The following is a 24,667-nucleotide window of genomic DNA, read 5'->3' as shown; positions in this document are numbered from 1 at the left end:
GTGGTATGATAGGAGACAGTGCCTGCATATCCTTATCACAGTCCTTTTTGAAAACACACTTTTGCTAAAAGCTGGGGAGTGGAAAGTTTGAACACAGATTCCCCAGCAGTAGTGTCTACTTAGTGAAGGAGGGTGAATCTGAGGCTCACCTGAACAATGAAGTGAATAAATTTAAAGAACAGCAGATCTGGATATTGTTCTTTGGGGAAAGGAGACAGCTAGCTGGGCTGGATAGATTTCATCTAATGACAATGGGGAAGTCATGATAAGGTGGAGCCCAAAACATTGGAAAAGCCCTCTTAGGGTGGTCAGTGCCATGCCCCTGAGGTGCAGGGCCCAATGGAAGAGCAGTGATTAAGAGTAGGAGGGTCAACTGGGTGGAAGGGTTAGATGGTTTTCCAGCAGTAGAGCTGTCTATCACAGGCCTATGCTGCCTTGGAGTGGTAGGCATGCACTGGGTGCTGGAGAGTTCCAAGAGAACTCACACAACTATTTAGGTATGGTGTTTTAAAAATAACTTCTGCTTGGGAAGTTGAGGTAGACTCATACGGCTGCATGGATTCCTGTTCTTGGGTGCAAATCAGGAATCAGAGCTCACCTGTACCAGTCTGAGGAAGACCCTGGAACTAGTTCTGAGTTCTCTGGCTATGTTCTGGCTCATTTCAATTAGCCAATGTCGGTGAAAAGCACACTAAATAAGCAGAAAAGGCTATTTCCCATGCCCTCTGGTTTCCTCTTAACATCACACTTAAAATGCATACTTCATTTTTAAGAAATGTTGGCCGAAGGCTCTTTCCTTAAAGCTTCACAAAGATTACAGTGGTAGTTTTTAATTTATCAGGGTCTTTAGTAATATTTAGAGCGCTATGTACTTAAGCAGAATTATTTGGTGTTTTTAGTCAAATATTCCAAGTCACCAGTAAAGAAAAGAAAATGCCATATTTAATATTTATTGACTTGCAATGGAAGCTGAGGTGTACCATGAACGGATTTCAAGTTCAAACTGATCTTCTCTTATGGAGAAATTGTTCAGAAAGGACATTTTACAAAGTGCCAAATTTAGAAAAACACATAAAATTTAAGATTCAGGGAGAGAAACAGTGAGCTCCAGCCCTTGGTTCTCTAGGATGAAGGTTTTTTTTTTCAGCTTTAATTGAGTTTATTCTAGGAAGAGGTTTTGATTTCGTGAGGTGGTATGTGCTCCAGATAAGTGCGCAGGAGTGAAGGGTAATCTGTGGCCACCAACACCAGCATGAATGCTCCGGTCACTGCAGTTCCCAATGCCCTCACTGGGTCGTCCATCAAGAGTACTGAAGTGTAGACTTTATCGAAGCTAAACTTCAACATTCATGAAGTCAGAGGCAGGGTTGAATTTCCTTTGGAAATCGTTTCTAAAGAACTGTTGTCTTAAAAGATCCCACATCCCACCTGTGTGCAGTGGTGCACAATTGTATTCTGACCTTCTCGGGAGACTGAGGCCAGAGGAGTGCAAAATTTGAGCCCTGCCTGGGGAACTTGGTGAAATCTTGTCTCAGAATTTTAAAAATGAGTGAAAAGTGCTGGGAATGTAGCTCAGGGGTAGAGGGTCCCTGAGTCCAGTCCCCATTACAGAACAAGAATCTGTATCTGCTTCTTAGCTCCCTTTGTAATCCTGATTCCTTTTCCAAAGCTTCTCAGTAAGCACAAGTGCGAGTGACTTACACATGGAAAGTTCCGTCACACAAAGTTTATGGCTCACCCAAATCCTTGCTAGGGCATCTTCTCCATAGAAATGTGTGGCTGCAGCCACCGACCAAGCCCACTTTGTGTCTAGCTCAGCTCAAGGAGAGTCCACTTTTGCCATCAGCTCTGTTTTCCCTTTCTTCACTGCATCATTCGAAATTGCTTGTGAGTGGCTGGAACTGTGTGTGCATGAAGGAAGATAATGTGGCTTTGGTTCACAGGATGGAGAATCAGCAGAGCTCTCTGAGTTTGCTGCTCTCTTGTTTTTATTTCTAGCTAAGCGAACCTGTGCTTGTAGCAAGAGCTTTGGAAGCTGGGCGTCCTGTGCTCCACAAGAACCCATAACATTCCCAAATTAGGCTTCTAATAAAATTAAATTTGACAAGTTGATTTTTTAATTGGCCTCCCAGAAAAGTAGACGATGGTTTTTTTGTGACAAACATAGATGCCTTTGAACAGGTCCCTTTTTTTTTTCCACCAATGCCCGTCTCCTCTTACAATAAACTGTGCCTTCCAAAGACGTTTTGGATAAAAAGTTGGAACACGGTAAACTGCTTCAGAAGCAGAACATAAATGATTGCTCCAGGTAAAATAAAAGCCAATAGCAATTACAGAATTTTTTCAAGAAACATGTTTCATATAACACCTTAGGATTCATGTATAGAAGAAAAACTGTCCATATTTTTTAAACGGATCATAAAATGTAACACAGTACACTGTGTTACAGCTTCCAGATGAGCTTTCTCCCACTCCCAGCCCGGACTCCATGGACTTCCGGCACAGGGTGACAGTGGGGTGTGTGTGTACATCCATGGACCCTTCATTGGTCTGGTAACAGCTGTAAACCACTTCTCGGAGTAATATTTTTAAATGCCTCTGATTATAATGGTATATTTTGAAATACATGTGATCACACAAGAAAAAATTACCTACTCTGTAAAACAGGATAAAACATATAATTTTATGAGTGAGAAAGTTACAAATGCTAAAATGCCATCACGACTTGTTGCCATGGATAGTAAGGAATAAAGGCGTGATTTTTTTCCCATCCACACTTACAACCCACGAAGTTCTATGCGCAGCTCCCCAGAGACTAAGGCCCCTGGATTAACACCCCTCGGTGCAGGACTGACACCACCGTCCTTCCCTCACATGGCTCTATCATATCTCTAGCCCATGGGACAGATGCAGTGGAACAGTCAGTCAACAGTGTGCACACATGTGCAGGGGACATTGAGGTGGGTGTGTGAGCACAGACACACTCAGCCCCAGCAGTGCACCGTGTCACTCGCTGCCAGTGAGCCCAGCAGCTGAACACTGACTGTCACCTCAGAGAGGTCCCTCTGTGTCAGTTCAGTGCTTCCAGCGCTACCAAGAGCTACCTCACAGCACTCCCCAAGGTCAAGAGATGGCCCTCGTGTCGCTAGTGCTTATTTACCCAAATCTTATGTGCGTGGTCTGCACCGCTCCCAGGGTAGCACATTTCACATAATTCCTTTGGAAAAATTTATTTCCCTATCTCCAACCAGGCACTGTGCCCGAGATTTAACTCAAGTTTCCACATATATCTCTATAACTGGATTTATCATCCTCTCCACAGAATTGGCTTCTCTTCTTGACTTGTTAGGCTAGTGTGGAGTAGGGGTTAAACAAGAGAAGGTTCCAGATAGATGCATTCCAGAAGGAGAGCACTGTACAATATGAGAAAGGCAGCAAGCTAGAAAACAAATGAGGTAAAATATTTTCTCGCTATTTTGCAGAACAGATGTTATGGAGTTTGCAGCCCAGTGTGACACAAATGGCTGGATTGTGAGTCTGGAGCCATGGTGGGGAAAAGCGCCTCGTAATCATGTCACTCACTAATGATATTACTGCCCTGTGTAGAAATCTTCAGTGGTCACCACACCATGTACTAAACTAGACACACACCCTGCCCACCATCTTATTAGCTCTCCAGCTTGCTACCTTGTGTCGTACCCTCCTGCTGGAATGTTCTCCAGGAAATTATTGTGTTGAACGCTGGTCTCCTTTCAACAGCCATCTCAGACACTATCATTTTTGGAAAACTTTCTTGATGTGCCCCTACCTTTCCTAAGAGAAAAGAATCTCTTCCTGCTTTCAGCCTCTGGGGTATTTCTCCTAGTACTTGTCTTCCTACGCTTTTCATCATTATCCACTCTGTTCACCTTGAATATCTATTGGAGATTTTTAATTCCTGAGGGTACAGACTGCTTCATTTATCTTTACATCTCCAGAAGCTCTTGTCATGTGTCTTTCGGGAGTAGAATACTCAGAACTTGTCTGCAGTTGAACTGAAATGATATCTATACAAAAAACAGGCTGACAGGAGTGGTCTGCCCGACTTCTCACATATCACAGAGTAAGCTGGCTGGCACGTGCTCACTAACTCTAACTTAATGATTGATGAATAACTTCTAGTGACATTTTGCTTGCATGTGGCCTTGACCCATGCAGTCTTGTGGACTAGAGCACTCCTTCCCCCTGGCCATCCAGCTAACTCTTACTCCAGAAAGTCTTCCCTAGCCCAGCTCACCCAGGCATGTAACCTGTGTGAGCTCTGAATCCCGTACTCTGAATCCGTGGCTGCCAAATTTGGTTTCACGCTGTTGTCCCTATCTTGAAATCCCTGATACTTTTCAAAACAGGTCTGCTATGTTCTTTCTGAAGTAGAATCCACAGTTCAGCAGCCAGCACGGCCTACATCCCCTCTACTGTTTGGTCCTGGTATCCCCGGCACATCTGTCACCCCAGTCATCCCTTGAGTTTTCCACATGCGTCTGTCTACTCCGTGTGCCTCGGTAGACTTTAATCACTGGGAAAGCGCAGAAAGAAAAACAAAAGTGAAGCAAGATGGAGGGAGGAAGGGAACAAGGAGTTCGCTGTAATCATCATATCCACACAGCCCAAACTAGCATGGTGTACTTAATCAGTACTTACTGACTGGATAAATGATGCACAGTGGAAAAGAGGCGGGAATACACTAATTAGTGTATCTGCCCACTCTGATCCCTTTGGCAGCCGGAGTAATGGAAGTCTTTCACTTACAGTCTTCAGATGACAGAAGCTGGTACAGAAACTACTCTAAAGGAAGATATAGTATTAGTTCCAAGAAGAAAGTGAGTAAAGCAGAGGCATGAAGAAAATGATTAAGCAGCTTGCAAATGTTAACCCAGAGGAACTAGCAAAAAGATCTATTTTGGACACAAACAGAGAGTCATGACACTACCGCAGGATGCTCTTGGAGGAAAACAGTGTCTTATTGGTTAAATGGCCCCCTGCTCATTTTCTCTAATGTTTTTCTGCTAACCCCTGGACTCAACAGCCACTCCCTCAAAGGGACATACACTGTCCCTGTCCTTATTTGGTACCAGGTCATCCTCCCAACCATGTTAGAGATCCCTGAATTTCATCTTCTCATTGCTAGTTTGGGGGTCAGGTAGGATCAGGGGATTTTGATAACGTGTTTACAGTTTTTAGTCTGAGTCCATTTAAAGTACAGTTCAGTGCCCTGATTCATGTAGTTGCACTGATCTCGAGTGTCAAGCGTTCCTTTTGAAGTCACACACAAGGTTTTTTTTGAATGGCTAGTAGATTCCTTCCCTCCTGCTGCCAACACGGTCTATTTGTTCCTCTCTCCATTTGAGGAGTTAGAGGAGATCTCCAAGGCGGCCCGCTGGGTTGGGAATGTGCCCCACACCCCTGTCTGTAGGCTCACTCCCACCTTGCCTGTTCTGGGGGTGAGGGCCAACAACACAGTGCTCCAAGCACTTTCTGCTGCACAACCTCAGGAAAGTTACAAAATACTCTGCATTCCAGTGTTTACATCTGCACGGTGGAAAAAATGGTATATCTGTGTAGATTTGTGAGGGTCATGTGGGCAAGGGCAGGGAAAGTGGGACAAGCATAGTTTCCTCTATTCTGTGAATGGCAGTCATTATTATAGCTCACAGAATCTGAGCAGTCAGGAGCTCCCACTCCAGTTCTTGGTTGCCATAGAAAGAAGGAATAGATAACATTAGTCAGAGGTCAGCAAAATTATTCTCTAAAGGGCCAGAGAGTAAATATTTCAGTCTTGGGAGCCAGACTGTCTCTGCAGCCACTGCTCAGTTTTACAGTTGCAGTGTGAAAGCAGTCTCAGACAGTATACTCATGAATGGGTGCAGCTGTGCACCAATAAAACTTTATTTACAAAAAAAATAAAAATAAACGTTGAAGGGCAAATTTGCTTCCTAGGCCACAGTTAGCCAATCCCTACCTATAGGCCCTGGGTCCTCTGAGTCAAGTATGGTAGAAAGACCTGTGAGATTTTTCAGGGCAAGCCAAGGGGAGGCAGGGTTTAACTCCACTGTGGGACAGAACAACACAAAAACCAGTGTTTAAGTACTTATTGTAGGACTTTCCAAGGAATAAGTAAAAGTGAAAAGTACAGCCTAGAGCACTAGGTAAGGTTCGCCGCTTGTTTTGTTTGTTTTCACTCAAGATAGTAACTTCAACTTTGAAACAGAACCTTCTCTTTTGTTAGACATTTTGCTCAGAGCTCAGCTCCCTTTTATGTTGGAAGCTCCGCATTTCTAGAAATAGTTAGTAGACTGACAGGTAGAAAATGCTTGCTCTTGACTTCTATGTAGAGGTCATTTCTCTTGCAGTTTGGCTACACAGAAATGGATGGTACCTGGAGAGCAGAGGAAATCATTTTCTTCTTATTAATATAAAACGAAGACAGATGAGAATCCACAAGTAGTATCAGTTTGTCAGTGCTGCCAAACACGAGGTGGAGTCTGCTTCTTTGAGAGGACAGTCAGTGGAGACAGCATGAGTCCTCAGATCAGAGAGCAAGAACCACTTTCGGAGCCTTTTTTTAGAGTCCCTCCTTGGAGTTGTATGGGAAATTCAGCTACTTCAAAGTGAACACGTAGACACAACATGGTACACACACAAAATCACACATGCAGCTTTTTCTTCATTCCTAAAGTTGCAAAGGACCCCCCATTTACATCGTATACCATAGTGGCTGGCACCTACAAAGGGCTTTTATGATTTGACCTATGCCCAATCAAATGGGGCTGATGTTTAATTCGTTCTGTAGTGATAAGGTCAGGTTCTTACCAAATTTCTCTTTTTTGTTGTTTTACAGTTTTCTCCTTGTCTTTGGTTGCTTGATTTTGTCAGTGTTTTCTACCATCCCTGAGCATACAAAATTGGCCTCAAGTTGCCTCTTAATTCTGGTAAGTGAAACATTTGAACAAGAATGTGCATAAAGTTTATATAATTCTTTGTGCTGTGCATTGTATCCTACAAAGTATCCTGTCTAGGAAAAAAGTGTTACTGTGAAAGATGAAAGTTTCAATGATCACTGACTTAACTTGTAGTCAATCTTCAGGACAATATAGAAATATTCAAGATTGCTATTATGTTGCAATGTCTTTGGTTATAAGTACTTCGTACAAAGCATGCAATGTTTGAAAGCAGCTTTAATTATAGTTACCTGTGCTAATAAAAATAACTATAAGAAGAGTCAGTGTCATGACTGCTTCCGTTACTGCTAATGGCAAGAGTAGTGAGCATTTTCCAATAACTGCAGGGTAGTAGCAGTTCAGTGTAACTGGCCAAGAACTATGAGAACATGGCACCTTATGAGAAAACAGAAGGTCCTTTCATGCTCTTTTCAAATAACAGACTGTAGTATGAGTTTCTCTGGTAATGCAGTTACCTGGTGAGAAATTTTGCAGTTTGCTGTCTGTCCATTATGCTGTTAATCCTCAACCTCACAGAATTACTCTATTCACTTTCAGATGGAAAAAGATCCTTAGATATTTTTTGTCGGAATTATTCTGGGACTTTTAAGCTCCTATATTTTTATTGCAATAAAACTATTATACTGCACACCTAAATTGCACCTGATTGAAAGTTTGGTTTGTTTTCATCATCCATTCGACTTGCTCACTTAGCCCAAAATTGCCAGACCTGACAGTCTCAGAACTGTCTGAATGAACTGAAACAGCTCACTTCTGTGAAGCCTCGTCAAACACAAAGGAGGAGAGACCATTTAAAAGTTTTAGGTGCCCTAATAATCAGAGATGGGTTATGTACAGCAATAAGTGTTTAATATGAGAAGAATGTAATTACTATGAAGATGGAAACCAAAAGGTGTCAACTCCTGTAACCTGAGAGGAGAGGGCAGATGCTTTTCCTACCTTAGCTTTCAGATGGTTTGTTTGTGCTTGAGGTTGCCAAGGCATTAAATTGTCCAGCCAATATTAGGAGGGAAACATCTTTTGGGAACAAATCTATCCCAATTTGTTTTCATACAAATTGTGCTCAGCAGTATATTGCTAGTGTTAATGTTACAGTTACTGTTTCAAAACCCAAGGTAGAGAACAGATAGGCAAAAGAGCACATAAGAGATGTTTTCCATTTACAAGGTTTTCACTTGGTTGATAAGTGGTCTTTTAACCCTGTCCACCCCTTGGAGTGTACCAGATGACTTCAGCCCCAGGTTGAAGGCACAGCAGGTTTTAGGTCTACCCGTTTAACTACAACCAAGAATTTTAGATTGAAAATGTAAATTTGATTTTCAGACTTGGAAACATGAAAAACTGGATCTACTGCATGACAAGTCATGTATATTAGACATAAATCAATCGTCAGGTAGCCCAGAAAAAAAGTTTCTTTCCTAACTACATCAAGAAATCAAAATGTTGGGCCAGGGATTTAGCTCAGTGGTGCTACCACTCTCTGCCTTGCAAGCACAAGGTCCCAGGTTCCATCCCCAGCACCAAAAAAAGAATTCAAAATGTTAGGTTACATCTTCCTAATCTCTGAAATATAAATCTAGTTGCTGCCAGTGAGTTTCTATATGGTCAAAGAAACCCATGTAAATACAAAGCCCACAACTTTTTAAAGTTTGGACTTTAACGATCTATTAAGCAGTAAACAATTGATCCATGTTTCATAACTGGAGTGTATTTTATTGATAAAAATATTCACATTGTCAGTCCTTGTGTGTATGTGTGTATATATGTGTGTGTGTGTGTGTGTGTGTGTGTGTGTGTGTCTGTGTCTGTGTATGTTGGTAGAAACTGAACTTGGGACTTTGTCTCTGGTAGACAGGAAGGATTCTATCACTGAGCTCCAACCCCAGCCCCAAAGTTGTCACTCTCCAATGCCTTTGGACTTTGCAAAGCAGAAAGGAGTCTCTGCTATAAAGCCTTTGTCCTCAACAGTGTGTAGTCAGTGCTGCATTTTCAGAAGGTGCTGTAACCTGGCTTTCCATGGGCAGGGAGTTTGCTAATTATCTTATTTTTCTGTGTAGCTATGCATAGTCAAAGTGTGTGTTTTAAAGCCAAAGTGCATTCTAAATACCTACCTAGAAATCTGTGGACTGCCCTGCAGAGCTAAGATTTAATGGTGTTCTTCAACAATGTTTCCTCTAGAAGCTGTGTTTTATTTAGAGAAAACAATTCAAATAGTATCTTTGGGTTTTTCTGTCTTTGTTAGCAATTTTAATAATTGGAAAAACATTCATATTTAATTTTTCACAGTGAGTTAACATAGTATATCACAAAAATTCAATCAATTGTGGAATATTGGAAAAAAGATGAGAAATCCAAATGACTTAGGGGATCTCTTATTTACTGTTTTTAACATATATGTTTGGGAGGGCTATTGTGATTTCAAAATCTATCCTTTGAGCCTCTAATAAAGAAAAAATTCAAGAACACAGCTCTTTCTAGCAGTGCGTTGAGTCCCAAGATGGATCATATTTTTAAAAATTATCATCCAAAGAGTAATGAGTCGCTTTTGAAATGTTTGCAAAGACTTACAGCAGTCACTTTATTTTATTTACTTATTTACTAAATTTAAAAGTAGTGTCTTGCTGTGTTGCCCAGGCTGATCTTGAACTCCTGGACTCAAGTGATCCTCCTGCCTCAGCCTCCTGAGTAGCTGAGACTATAGGCATTTGTAATTGCACCCAATTTAAAGTAAATTTTATTTATTTTGCTGTTGGTGTACACTCAACACCACCAGTGGAATAAATTTGGAATGTCTATAAAATAACCACAATTGTATATTTTTTTTTGGAAGTCCTCATTTGTGATCATGAACTGATGAAGGCTGCCGCCAAGTGTCATCGAACAGAAAAGCAGGGTGGTAAAATAAAATAAAATAAAATATAAATAAATAAATAAATAACCCTTATAGTGAGCCCTCATCCTCCTTACCGACAGAATCTGCTACGGTATAACTTCTGGTTTTTCCCCCAACTCAAAACAACTCCAAAGGCATCTGTTTGAATCCATTCAGGATCGGGTGGTGGGATCGTTGTCCTCAGAGGGAGGGGGATCAATGGCAATGCTTCTTTCACTCTGAAGTATTTTTAAGTTTAAACATGCACTTCATTTTTCAATTACACCATGTCTTCTCCATCCACAATGGGAGGAAGTGAGATATTAATAACAGAAGTAAAACTGGAGTGTTCCCAAATTTGTGGAAATGAAGTGATATATTCTTAACCAATGGATCAAAGAAGAAATCACCCAAAAACTTGGAACATACTTAGAAAGGAATGAACTCAAAACACAACCCGTCAAATCTTCCAGAACATGGTTAAAGCAGTGCCCACAAGGAAATTTATCATGATAAATTGTCATGTTAAAAAGCAACATAGATCTCAAACCCACAAGCTAGCTTTACAGTTTGTAGAACAAGAAAAAGAACCAAAAGCTAGCAGAAAAAAAAAAAAATAGAGTACAAACAAAAAAATGAAATAGAGTGACAAAAATTAAAAAAACAAAACAAAACAACAAAACCCAAAGTTGGTTCTCTGAAAACATCAGGAAATTGACATATCTCTAGCTGCATGGCTAAGAGGAAGAAAAGAACAACAAAGAACAGCTCACATTAATAAAATCGGAAATTAAATGATTCTAGAGAAACAGGATTATGAGAGTACGGTGAACAAATAGAATAATTTAGATGAAATGAACAAATTCCAAGAAACATGAAACCTGCCAAGACTAAATCACGAAGAAATAGAAAATCCAAATGGACATGTAACTTGAAAGAAAATTCAACCAGTAATCAAAAATCTTCCAAAAAAAAAGGAAAGTGTGGAACCTAAAGGCTCCACTGGTGAATTCTTATAAGTATTTAAAGAAGCACCAATATCAATCTTTGTCAAACTTATCAAAAAAATTAAAGACAAGGGAGCACTTTCTGACTCATGAAGTGCCATTACCTTGATACCGATGCCACGGCCTGGAAAGAAAACCACAAACTGATAGCCCTGTGAACCCTGATATAAAAATCATCAACAGAATACTACTGAATCAAATCTAACAATATATTAAAGGGTTATAAACAGTGACAAACAGGACTTATAGCTGCAGTGGAAGGTAAGTTCTAAATACAGACAAAAACCAGTCAGTGTTATTCACCATATTAGCAGAATAAAGGGAAAAAACTATCTTTTCAATGGATGCAGAAAAGGCACTTGACAAAATTCTATACCCTTTCATAATGAAGACAAAATAGCAACAAAAACCTCAACAAACTGGGCATAGAAGCAAACTACTTCAACATTATAAAAGCTAAATATGGAAAACTCAGAACCAACATCATACTTAAATGGCAAAAGAAAAAAGGCTTCCTGTAAAATCAGAAACAAGACTCCTCATTTTGCCACTTCTACTCACCACAGGACTGGAAGTTCTAGCTGGAGCAATTAGGCAAGTAAAAGAAATAAAAAGCATCCAAATTGTAAAGGAAAATTACTTCAATTCAGAGCCAATATGATATTACATGTAGAAGACTCAAAGATGCCAGGAAAAAAAATCTATGAGATAATAAATGAATTCAGCAAAGTAGCAGGATACGAAGTCAACCACAAAAGTCAGTTACCTTTTCAGACACAATGAGCAACATGAAAGGAAAATTATGAAAACATTTCTCTTTATAATAGCATCAGAAGAGAATAAAATACTTAGGAGTTTACTTACAAAGAAGGTTAAAGTTTTATACAATGAAAACTACAAAACAAACCTAGAAGAAATTAAACGAGACATAAATAAATGGAAAAAATTTTCCACGTCCATCAACATGTTATTATCAAGATGTGAGTACTACCCAAAATGATCTACAGATTATATGCAATGCCATTAAAATCCCAAAGATGCATTTTTGCAAAAATACAAAAATTTATCATGAAATTCATATGAAGTCTCAAGTGACCTTAAAGATTCTAAGCAATTTTGCAAGGGAACAAAACCGGAGGACTCATGACACCTGATTTCAACAATGAAGCTATAGTCATCAAAATAGTGTGACACTGGCATAAAGACATTCAGGTAGACCGTGAAATAGTAGAGTCCAGAAATAAACTGGACTTTTGTACATGGCATCATCAAGTGATTTTTGTCCAGCGTGCCAACATTCAGTGAGAAAGGACAGCCTTTTTAACAAATGGTGCTGGAAAAAATCCACATACAAGAGAATGAAGCTGGATCTTTACCTAACACTTTATAAGAAAAAATAATAAAGTGGATGAAAGACCTAAATGTTAGATCTAAAACTATAAAACTCTTAAGAAAAAAATATAGGGGAAAAACGTCATGGCATCGGATTTGACAACAACTTCTACCTCCAAAAGCACAGGCAACAAAAGAAGATGATTGTACTTCATAAAAATTTTAAAATTTTGTGCAGCTTAAGACAGTATCAGTAGATCCTGGCATTTAGCTCAGTGGTTCCGCTGCCTGCCTTGCAAATGCAAGGTCCTGAGTTTGATCCCCAGTACCAAAAAAAAAAAAAAAAGAGAGAGGGAGAGAGAGGGAGAACATATGTGCAAATCACATATCTGATACGGATTCAGAGAGAGACTATGTAGAGAATTCCTGAACCTCAGCATCAATAAAATATCCTGATTCAAAAAAGTTCAAAGAACATGAATATATTTCTCTAAAGAAGATGTACAAATAGACAATAAGCTCAGGAAAAGATGCTCAGCATCACTAATCCTTAGAGAAATGCAGATCAGAGCTACAATAAGCTGTCACTTATCCTCACTAGGATAATTATCAAAATGTAGAAAACAATGAATGTTGGCAAAGCAGAGTTGAGACACTTGTGTGCTATTTGTGGAAATATGCGATAATATAGCCAATATGAGAAATAAAATGGCAGTTCCTACAAAAATTAAAAATAGAACTACCGTATCATGCAGCAAACTCGCCCCTGAGTGCACACCCAGAAGGACTGAAAGCAGGATCTTGAAGATATATTTATATACCCATTTTCACAGCAGCATTATTCACAATGGCTAAAATGTGGGAACACAAGAGTAAAGGCTAACGAATGAGCAAAATGTAATATAAACGCTTGACTGAATGCTGCTCAACCTTGAAAAAGGGATTCTGACATTCTGCAATGTAGATGAACTTTGAAGATATACATTATGCTAAGTGAAATAAGCGAATCACAAAAAGAAAACCACTATATGTTTCTGCGTAAGTGAGATCCTTAGAGTAGTCAAAGGCAATGCAGATATAATAGATTGGTGGATTCTGGGAGGTGTGGGAAGTGAGGAATGGGGAATCAGTGCTGACTGTGAGTAGCATTTCAGGTTTGTAAGGTCAAAAGATCGATGAAGATACCTGGTGGTGACAAATATATTTAAAACCACTGAATTCTAAAATGATTAAGGGGTAAATTTTATTTCCATGCAATTTTACCACAGAAAATTGGGGGGAATTAAGCAAAATTAAAAGCATAGATAATAGTATACCCTACTTCATAAGGTTGTTAGGAAGATGAGATATATTGAAATGCTTAGAATCGGAGCCCAATACAAAGAACTCTTATAAAGTTAACATATATGATTATAGATGCTTTCATAGACGTATAATGAGGACTCGGCAGGAGCACAAGTTTTGGTAAACTGTGGAATATTATTCTACATTTGAGAAAATCTGTGCTTGTATAATAGAAAACAAGAATATTTGCAAAATTTTTCTTGCCACAATCAAACACTATTCATCATGGCAGCTTTCTACAGAAACATATTCATTGGACTAAAGGGAACTCAGCGGTACATATCCAGCAGGTATTCGTAAGGAGCGTTCATTTCTCTGGCTTTTTGGTGATTATGGCAATGCTCATGGTTCTATCAGCCTTTCTCTCTGTGCTGTGTCCTTTGAGTGCAGCCCTAGGCAAAGATCCCTGCACATCTGGTGGAGCTGCTTACTCTGCCCTCCTTCTAGGGATAAAACTTATGACCTCAAGAACATGTGTGAAGCTATATGCCCACGTTCCAAAGACCATCAAGGGCTGGTGTTGATTTCATATGGTTCATAAACTCATCCAAACTGAAAGGGAGCCAGCATTTAAATATCTGTCCTTTCTTTGGCTCATTGCTTCCTTTTCTTTTCTTTTTTGTACCAGGGATTGCAAGACAGGCAGTGAAACCACTGAGCTAAATCCCATCCCTTTGCTTTCTTATATTTAAAACAAACAAAAACAAACACTTTGCAGTATAGATATCATCCCCCCATTTTACCAAATGGGTAAATAAGTTATGCGAGGTAATACACCTAGTATAAAACCAAGCCACGACTCCAAGCCCAGCCTTGCTGACTAAACGCCTGGGCTATCTTCAAGGTATCCATCTCCCTCTCATTGGCTCCCTTCTTTCAATGGTGACAAATGCATTTGCACCACCCAATAAAGCAGTACTGTCCAAGGTTTCTTCATCTTTCCGTAAATGTCAAGTAATGTCAACTTTTACCTAGATTAAGAGATCCACTTACAAAGTTATCACAAATGGGTATGTCACTTTAGACCACTTAATGTTCATTGTGTCAAGAATTCTAAATATTTTGCAAACAATAGCCTAATCCATGGAATAAATGAGTGTAAATTTTTTAATTGAGTTTATTGGTACATTTTAGGGATACAGTACAGTTACATTCATTGTTGGGATCTTGTACCACTACATGACAGGTCTTGGTTCTCATTTGTTCCCCTTGTCCCTGCCCTCCCTTCACCCCCTCCTCCCCTCCCCATTTACAAACACTTTATTTCCATCTTTTCATTTTCTTACTTTTTTTCTTTTCCCTTATTACCTTTCCCCTACCCTTCCCACTTTCCCTACACCCTTAGCCCTTTTCTTCCCATTTCACAATGTCAGTTATCTCATTACGATCTTATGTACCATTACAGTTTATTCACACCAGAGAAACTATTTGGTATTTACACATGTGTGACTTATTTATTTCACTTGGGAGTATATCCTCAATATGTATCCACTTTCCTATGAATGAATCTAATTTCTCATTCCTTGTGGCTGAGTAATATTCCATTTTATAGAAAAACCACCCCTTCTTTATCCAGTTTCCAAATGATGGGCAAATGGGCTGTTTCCAAGTTTTAGCTATTACAAACTGTGCCACTATAAACATTGGTGTGCATATATTACTGTGATATGATTCTTTTAATACTTTTGGAAGGATTCCCAGCAGAGGGATGGCTGGGCCAAATGGAATCTCTAGTCCCAGCTCTTTGAGGTATCTCCATATTGATTTCCACAGTGGTTGCACCAGTCTGCACTCCCACCAACAATGGAGAAGGGTTCCTTTCTCCCCACAACTCCGCCAACATTTGTTGTTGTTTGATTTCTTGATAGCAGCCATTCTTTGTAGGGTGAGGTGGAAACTCAATGTTGTTTTCATCTGCATCTCTAGAATGACCAGTGATGTGGAACATTTTTTCATACAGTTACTTGCTGCTTTTACTTCTTTGTCTGAGAAATGTCTGTTCATTTCAAATGCCCATTTTTGAATTGGGTCTTTATATTTGAGGGGGCTGGTTGTTTTGAGTTCTTTCTATATTCTAGATAATAGTCCTTTGTCTGAGGAGCATCTGGTAAAAAGTTTTTCCCACATTGCAGTTAGTTCTGTTGATGGTTTCTTTTTCATTGCAGAAGCTTTTTAATAATATGAGATCCCACTTGTTGATTCTTTTTGCTAGTTCCTGTGCTACTGAGGATTTGTTCATAAAATCTTTTCCTATGCCAATGTCTTCAAGAGTTCTGCCTAATTTATCTTCCAGCAAGTTTTGTGTTTCTGTTTTAATACGTAGATCTTTAATCCACTTGGATTTTAATTTAGTGCATGGTGAAAGATAAGGGTCCAGTTTTAATCTTTGGCAGGTCGAAATCCAGTTTTTCCAATACCATTTATTAAAGAGGTTATCTTTCCTCCACTGAGGATGGTCAGCTCCTTTGTCTAAGATGATGTAGCTGAGTACATCTGGATGTGTTTTTGTGTCTTCCAATCTGTTCCATTGAACCTCAGATCTGTTTCTTTGCCAGTACCATGCTGTTTTTATCACTGTGGCTTTGTAGTATAGTTTCAAATTGGGAATTGTTATACCCACTACCATGTCTCTGTTGCTTAGGATGGCTTTTGCTATTCTAGGTCTCTTATGGTTCCAAATGAATTTTTGGATTCTTTTTTCTAGTTTGGTGAAATATAGTGTTGGAAAATTCATAGCACTGAATGCCAACACTAGGAAAACAGAACAAGCTCAAATAAACAACCTAATGATGAATCTTAGACTACTAGAAAAAGAAGAGCAAGAAAAACCCAAAGCTCAAACGAGAGGAAATTATAAATATTAGAGCAGAAATCAATGCAAAAGGAAACTAAGAAAACTATACAAAAAATAAATGAATCAAAGAGTTGGTTTTTTGAAAGAATAAATAAAATTGATAAACCCTTAGCTAATCTTATCAAGAAAAGGCTCAGATCCATGCAATCAGGAATGAAAAAGGCAAAGTCACAACAGATCCAACAGAAATCCAGAGGATCATTAATACATACTATGAGAACCTGTACTCTAATAAAATGGAAAACACAGAAGAAATGGACAGATTTTTAGATACTTATGAATTACCAAAGTTGAATAAAGAAGATAAAAACACTTTAAAAACCCCGATTACAGTCAGTGAAATTGAAGATGTAATTAAAAATTTACCAACAAAGAAAAGCCCAAGTCCTGACGGATTCACTGCTGAATTTCACAAGACATTTAGAGAAGAACTATTGCCATTACTCTTCATACTTTTCAATGAAATTGAAAGGGAAGCAATACTTCCAAATTCATTCCTGGAAGCAAGTATCACTTTGATTCCCAAACCAGGGAAAGACACAACTAAAAAAGAGAACTACAGGCCAACCTCCTTAATGAATATAGATGCAAAAATCCTTAATAAGATACTAGCAAACAGAATATAGAGGACCATCAAGAAGATCATACATCCTGATCAAGTCGGATTTATTCCAGGGATGCAACGATGTTTCAACATACATAAGTCAATAAATGTAATACACTATATTAACAAAGTCAAGGACAAAAACCATATGACCCTCTTGATAGAGGCAGAAAAAGCATTTGACAAAATTCAACACCCATTCATGATAAAAAAAAAAAACCTGCAAAACATTGGAATAGATGGTCTATATCTCAACTTAATAAAGGCTATCTATGAAAAACTAACAGCCAAAATCATACTAAATGGCCAAAAACTGAAAACTTTCATGTTAAAATCAGGAACAAGACAAGGATGCCCACTATCACCACTCCTCTTCGATATAGTTCTGGAAATATTAGCCACAGCAATTAGACAAGAGAAAGAAATTAAAGCAATAAAGATAGGAAAGGAAGAAGTTAAACTGTCATTATTTGCTGATGATATGATACTCTACATTGAAGACCCAAAAAACTCTACCAAAAGACTTCTAGACTTAATTTACAGATTCAGTAGAGTAGCTGGATACAAGGTGAACACCCAAAAATCAATAGCCTTCTTGTACACAAATAACAGACTCACTGAGTGAGAAATTAGGGAAACAATTCCTTTCACAATAGCATCCAAAAAAAAATTAAGTATCTAGGAATCAGCCTAACAAAAGAAGCAAAAGACCTCTAACTGAAAACTACAGTACTCTGAAAAAAGAAATCGAAGCAGATATAAGAAAATGGAAAGATATCCCCCTGCTCCTGGGTAGGAAGAATCAACATAGTGAAAATGGCCATACTACCAAACCTGCTGTACAGATTCAGTGCAATGCCAGTTGAAATAAATGAGTGTAAATTTTCATCTTCTTGTCCCAGCTCACTTTGTAGAGGTGAGCTGTTGAACTCTCCTACTTCCAAATTAGACTATTGTGAAAAGTTTTGCTTTGGCTTCATTAGCTAAAGGCTGTATGTTTTAGTACTTCAACCCCCATCTTCTTAACAATATTGATTGAGGTACATTTTTTCAGTATTATGTAACTTCTTGCCTTTCAAATTAATTTGAAAGTTTTATTTAAGCCTTTTAATAAAAATTGTTCAACACATTGAAAACAAACTCTTCATTTTATGAAAGTCACAGATACTGTTTGCAAAATTCTTCTTGTAGGTGGTCATTTCTAAAATTGCCCACTCATAAACATAAAAAGAATGCTACTATTGATTTTAATAAGGTAGAGATTATCTCGGTGTATCCTCTATTTTCTGTGATGGAAAGACACCAGACTGCAAGTGGATTGCGCATTTGGATGAGTATTCGAATATATGGTCAAATATCCAGGTTTTTCCAACATCTGGGTGTATGACACCTTCTAGATAGAACATATGCATCTTTGCCTCTTGTATGTCATGTAGCAATGCAAACATAGGTTTGCTATTTCCTTGCGTAGTGAGTTGCTTCCTGAAATATGTACAGATTCAACTGAGGCAGATCTAATTTTATTTTAAATGCACTGGCAGAGCTTACTATTTAAAAGAAATCTGTAGTGAATCTCTGTGTAAAGTGGAAAAGTGAAGAATCTCTTTGCAAAACTAATAACAGCTACATGATTCATCTGTTCCATGTTTGGATTTGTTTGTTTAATGCGGGAGCATGTGTTCTTTGCCTTTATTGCTGTGTCACTAGCCAGCACCTAATGTGTACTGAGGTATTTAGTAGAGGTCTGCTGTCAGTACTGGGCTGTGGAGGGACAGGGGCAGAGGGGGAGTGGGCAGTAAGCCACACACACATTTTGCAGCCCAGTCCTTGCAAAATAGAAAGTTTTGCCCATGAAATTGTATGGATTTGATACCAAATGAGACTACATTAATCTTTGCAATTAAAGCTTCTGGTACTCAACATTGTAAGAGAGGATAACAGAGCGTGAGACTAAGAATCCATTCAAGGCTATCAAATCTTATATTTATAAAAGAAGTGACAGATACTAAGTGATATTAAGCAACCACAAATGAGGAATGAGTGATGCATCTCTAGGTTTCTCACATCCCTATAATTTACTGCACAAAGCTCTCAGAATATCCAAATGAACATTGAAAACTGCAATTATTTCCCTTCACTGTTCTTTCACCAAAGAAAATGGAAATAAACTTTAAAATGATTCTTGGAGACTGAGGACCCTCATCAATCTACTGATGACTGAAAAGAAAAGGCAGGAGTAGTTAAACACCTACACTGAATACTAACTGAGGGGTAATAATACAGCCAGTCATTTTCTCTGTGAAAAGTATTTTGGATATGAGAGAGAAGAGTTGTTCAAGTTAAAGAAAATAAAATTTTTTAAAATTTTTGCCTGAAAAAGACAAGGAAGGAAAGAACTTTCTACATTTCTGATGCAAGTATTAATAGCTAATTGAGTCTAGTCTATGTCACAGAACTTCTGCGTAGAATTGGTTTTTAAGACTCATGAGTAGCCCAGCAGACACCCTCAGTGTTACCTTTGAGCCACTCTAAGTCAGCCTATACTGACACTTAGCTCGACAAAAGGACATTCAACTGAGAGACAAACAAGTGGCGAAGATAACTTAGAAGATAACTTCCTAGAAAATAACTGAATCCCAGAGAGTTAACAACAGAACACCCTTCCATACCACCCTTCCATCCTTAAATCATTCCCACCATTTGAAACTTCATTTAAACACTTCCTCTTTCCTGGAATAAAATCTTTGCTCCCTCTTTAGCACTGTCTTCCTAACACTGTGTCACTTTATTATCATTTATTCAACAAGGTGTAGTAAGTGCCAAATATGGGCATAGCATTCTTTTAGGGAGCTAAGGCTAGAGCCAGGAACAAAACAGGCAAAATTTTTGTCATCACAGAGCTCACATTTTTGCAGGGAAGATATGCAGCAAATAAATAAGCAGATCGGTGTATGAAGAATTATAAATAAAAGTAAACCAATAAAAAGGTAGATTTTATGAGGTATGTTTAGATAGTATGTTTAGAGAAGTCCACTAAAATATGCAGCATTATAGAAGAAAGAGAAGCGAGGACGCAAGCCATAAAGCTCTTGAAAGAAAGAGTATTCTACACAGATGGAGCTTCAAGCACAACAGTCCTGGAAAAGAATGTACCCATGAGCCTGGGAAGGCAAGAAGCCCTCAGCCATGGAAGGAGAAAAAGCCAGGGAAACAGTGAAGAGCAGCGAGACGCCTACTGGGCTATGAATTCCTTGTGACTACACCCCAAAGCTGATTTAGTGAAGGCATATGACACAGTGGCACCTGGTGGCAAATAACCAGCAAATATTTGATGAAAGGAGATGACCGGTTTTTAAATTAGCCCTCCTTCTCAAAGAACATCAGTGTTGAAACTGTCACTGCATCATGAAAATGGAACCAAAACTAAAACAAAACGAAGGACCTGACTTAGAATGGACTGAATAGGAAGTAATAAGATTCCACTTAGGCAGTCATCACAGCCACTTAGGAAGCAAGTGAAGTCAACTGTGTAAAATACAACAGAGCCCTGAACCAAACAGAGCAAAGTGAAACAAAGGGAAAAGATATGCTGGAGAGCAAAACTGTGAATCCTATATAACTGGTCTGTGTTTTACAGAAATTCTGAGGGGGGCTTTTGTCCTCAGATTTGAGATACCTTGCTGCTGAATTACCACACAGCTTCAGGTTGCTTACCTCCTGCCCGACACTATATTACCAGTAGTTCCCATTTGCTCTTTACCTCACTGGCTCAGACCACAATCTTGTTTCACCTGTGATTCCAGACTCTGGGTTTTCCAGTTGGTCTCTGATCTCCACCAGTTTTGGGATATTTCCCTGGGTCCCACCTAATTTCTCGAGACCCAGAACCTTGATTCATTGCCATTGTAATTCAACTGTATGTCAGGTGCTTCAGAAACTCCATCCTCTGTGCTGGGACCAGAATTCTGAATGTGAACAAGACATCTCTGAGAATCATGTGTTTGTATAAAATAAATGATGAAGTTTGGAAATGAGAGGGAAATACATTTGTCATTTTAAGAAATCCCTAGGTCAAGACATATTCATGTGAGGAAACAGTCCTATCGAGTCATCTTTTTCTCCTGAAGATCACAAATAAGATTGTGAAAAATAAAAATTATTTTTAACATAGGCTACTGCCAATCATGCTCATGTATTAAATATTAGTTTTGGGACTGTCCAGAACCAAGAGCTAGAAGCAATAAAGTGGTTCCCACTGCTGTTTTTTCATGCACACACACATCAGGGCCATAATTAAGGTAAGAAGACACACCCTGTCTCTGCAAAGCAGATTAAAGAAAAACTTTCCAAGCTCTAAATGGCAGCTTGACAAGCGACGTTACAGGCTGGGATTCAGTGAAAATGCCACAGACCTGTTTTCCTCCAGGATCATAAATCACAGTGAATCCCCAGACCATTACTGGAAAATGGAGAACAGAAGAGAGACTGTGTAAGTGTCACAGTCCTCCAGGCTCAGATCCCCAAAGACTGATGGAAGGATATTCAGGGCTGCAAGATATTGGCAACATAAGGAAATATGCAGAAGGGCACTGTGGAACAGCCCTCACAAAGCACAGGAAACTCCAGATGGTAACGCCCCATGGGGAGGTCAGGAGGGTTCAAGGTGAGGGAACATTGCCTAGAACCACAAGGCAGGAGGGAGGGCTCACTCTGATCCTCACCCAACACCCCTTAATCTCCCCAACATTATTTTTCAAATCAGGTGAAACCAAGTATAAATCAACATCAAATCAGCCTTAAAAGAGACATTCTAATGTCATCAATTGGGTGATATGTATAAGAGGGGCTGGTGAGCATTCCCATCTCTTTGCCTTAACAGGAATAATGATTGGAGAATTTGTAAGTTATTACACACCTGTGAAGCTGGAGAGTTTTGTACCCTCTGCCAGTCAACTCATCTGTTTCTCTCCATCAAGCTGAGTCACTCTCTGCCTGGTCTTGACCTATAGCCCAGAAGAGCGGAGAACTGGATTCCCAGGGTCACTGTAGTCAGCCAGGGGTAGGCATAAAAATAGGCTGTATGATGATGTTGGGAAGCTTGTCAGTTGCAGAATCCAGGAAAGAGCTATCGAGAGCTCCAGGCTGGAAACAAGAAACTGGAAACAGCAGCTCAGACATTCAGAGGCCCAGCACTGTGAGCACAAAGGTTTCCTTGAGTCACCTTTGCAGACTAAAAGGGTTTTTTTCTTATTTCGAGCTGCCCATGGATTCATTCATTGAATTGCATGGCTAATATTCACTGAAAACAACACAGGAATGCTGTGAGCCGGAGGCACGGCACACATTTATGCACCAGCTATACACTGAGACCTCATACGGGTGTGCTCCGTGTGTGTGATCATTCTACAAAGTGTTTTCTAGTTAAAGCAATGGGACAATTTGCTGTACTGTGCAAACACAGTGTGCTACCTTTCAGTGACTATAGATAGGACAACGATGTCCATGTAACGTAGAAGTTAAGGATGATTTTAGTAGCTCAGCCTAAAGCTCATTGCCTAACTAAATGCAGCAAACCTGCCTCTGTCCACTTTCTTTATTTTGATCCCTTGCCTACTTACAAGGTAATTCTCCAGTCTTTGTGCAGAAAATATGAACATAAGATGATAGACAGAAGTTATCCATCTTTATAATCATTGTATTTGGTGCCAGCCCAGCCTACCCCTCTTCTTTCCCCCTGGTCCCCATAACCCAGAAGGTTATGCACTTCCTGGCACTTGTTTCCATCACATTTTCTTCACTTTGGGGTAAGTGAAAGCCAGGGCTACTGCAGCATTCTACTGGTGTAATTTAACGTGTCTTTTTAACTGCTGAAATCCTATTAAGATTGTTTTTCTTAGAGCTGTTTGCAAATTTCCATGAGTTTAGAGTCGTTTACCTAATTCTGTTTTTATCTTAAACCATCTTCTTTGGAGTGGGACCTTTTGCCTAAATGCAGCTTTCTGGCAATGCATATATTGTTTTGTGGGAAGAGAGCCAGATTTAAATAAGTGGCTGAAAGGATCAGCAACACAAACAAAGTTGGAGTCATGTCATCCTTGGGTCAAATAAATTCAAAGGAAGAAAACCCTATATCAGATCATGGTTTAGAATGCTATTCATATAATCAAATTTCTTTGTGCTCTCTTTTATCAGGCTGTTTTAAAGAAGTCTTTAGGCTTTACAAACTTATTTATCAAATGTTAAAAATTTTTAAATTAGCGTACATTGTAATAAAGAAAAGTTTTATGTAGCTTAGATTTTTTTTAAATGTTACATGATACTGAAGTTACAGAGAGATTTTAAAACTACTTCCATAGGCCGGGGAGCCTGCTCCCTGTAGTTAAAGGGCCCTGAGTTCAATCTACACTACCACATGTACAAAGAAAAAGAACTGTTACTATAGAGTAAGTTGACAATGTTTTCTTTAAAAAGATATGACAATCCAATTTAACTACTTTAACTTCTTTTGTACCTTAAATATTTTGATATCCCCTCAATATGCAAAACATGTAACACTTGAATCAGTCATTTCCTGTTTTTAATCTACAGTGAAATTTGAAAATTTTTCATAATTTCTTACCCTGCCCCATACAAGATCAGCACATCCAGGCCTTTCTACTTTACTAAGTAAGTTTTGCACCAGTCTCCTTCCACCTGTCAGGACCTGTATGAGTACACACACATGTGCACACACAGACACACATGTTTGTACACATGTACACACACCAACACTCAGTCACATGCTACACTCCAACAGTATTAAACCATATGTATTTTCTGTGCACACAGCCTATTGCCTTAAGTGACGCTCTTTCTACTTGGGAGCCCAGTTCTACCATTTCCCTTTACCACCTTGGTGATTCTTACTCATTTTAAAATCCCCCATTCAAGGCTTCCCTTAGTGGAAATGTTCTGTCACTCTCCAGGAATTGTTACTCTTCTTTTGTCTATGTTCTAAATTCCAGCACAGCCCAGAGAGAAAGCTCGGTAGCAGCAGATGGTGGATAACAGCATCCATTGCCATCTGGTACAGTTGTTGGTGTCCATCTACACTTTATTTTTGATAGACTGTAAACTCATAGAATAAGAAGGTGTAAGAATAAGATTTTGTGTTTCCTGGTATGTGTCACAGTGCCCAACATGTAGGACATAATAAATATGTGAAAACTAAATAGCTTGACCACCTTATCCAGTGAAGCCAACCAGTACTCCTATTTTGATTTCTTTGTAGCATTTCTCACTATTTGGTCTTTTCTTGATTATTTGTTCTTGATTTTCTAGTTTTTGGTTTCTGTCACCAGGCTGTAAGTTCATGTTATTTTTCTTATTACTTTAGCTCCAGTGTCCAGAAGAAAGTAAGTTTTCAGTGCCAGAAAACAAAAAAAAAATCTGAATTAAAACTCCCAACTATGCAAAATGAATGACTGGATGCAGGTTCACTCTCCTGTACTAATAGCAAGACTAGTATATAGGTACAGTGCCTCCATGGAGACATTAAAATACTCTGGCTTCAGTTAATCTTATCATTTTAGCAGTATTTGAAAGACCTGAAAAGACTACTAAAAGTAACATGGAGCCGGGTGTGGTGGTACATGCCTGTAATCCCAGCACTCAGGA

General features: G+C 39.0%; 1 protein-coding gene and 1 long non-coding RNA gene across 7 annotated transcripts in view; one reads left to right on the top strand and one right to left on the bottom strand.

Annotated features, from left to right (window-relative positions):
• Positions 1–24,667, top strand: part of Kcnq5 (potassium voltage-gated channel subfamily Q member 5) — a 388,898-nt gene that overhangs the window by 227,826 nt on the left and 136,405 nt on the right. For all 6 annotated transcript variants that reach the window (XM_010617849.3, XM_010617847.3, XM_033756495.1 and 3 more), the window contains one exon: positions 6,878–6,968. In XM_010617849.3, the coding sequence (XP_010616151.1) occupies positions 6,878–6,968 (91 nt within the window). The remainder of the gene's footprint in view (positions 1–6,877; positions 6,969–24,667) is intronic.
• LOC104857771 overlaps positions 1–24,667 on the bottom strand; it is a 56,331-nt gene that overhangs the window by 18,803 nt on the left and 12,861 nt on the right. The window lies entirely within an intron of this gene.

This window comes from Fukomys damarensis, unplaced genomic scaffold (genome assembly GCF_012274545.1).
Source record: "Fukomys damarensis isolate Sample0158 unplaced genomic scaffold, DMR_v1.0_HiC HiC_scaffold_27, whole genome shotgun sequence".
In the NCBI taxonomy this organism is placed as follows: Eukaryota; Metazoa; Chordata; class Mammalia; order Rodentia; family Bathyergidae; genus Fukomys; species Fukomys damarensis.
This window is presented reverse-complemented; position numbering and strand designations above follow the sequence as displayed.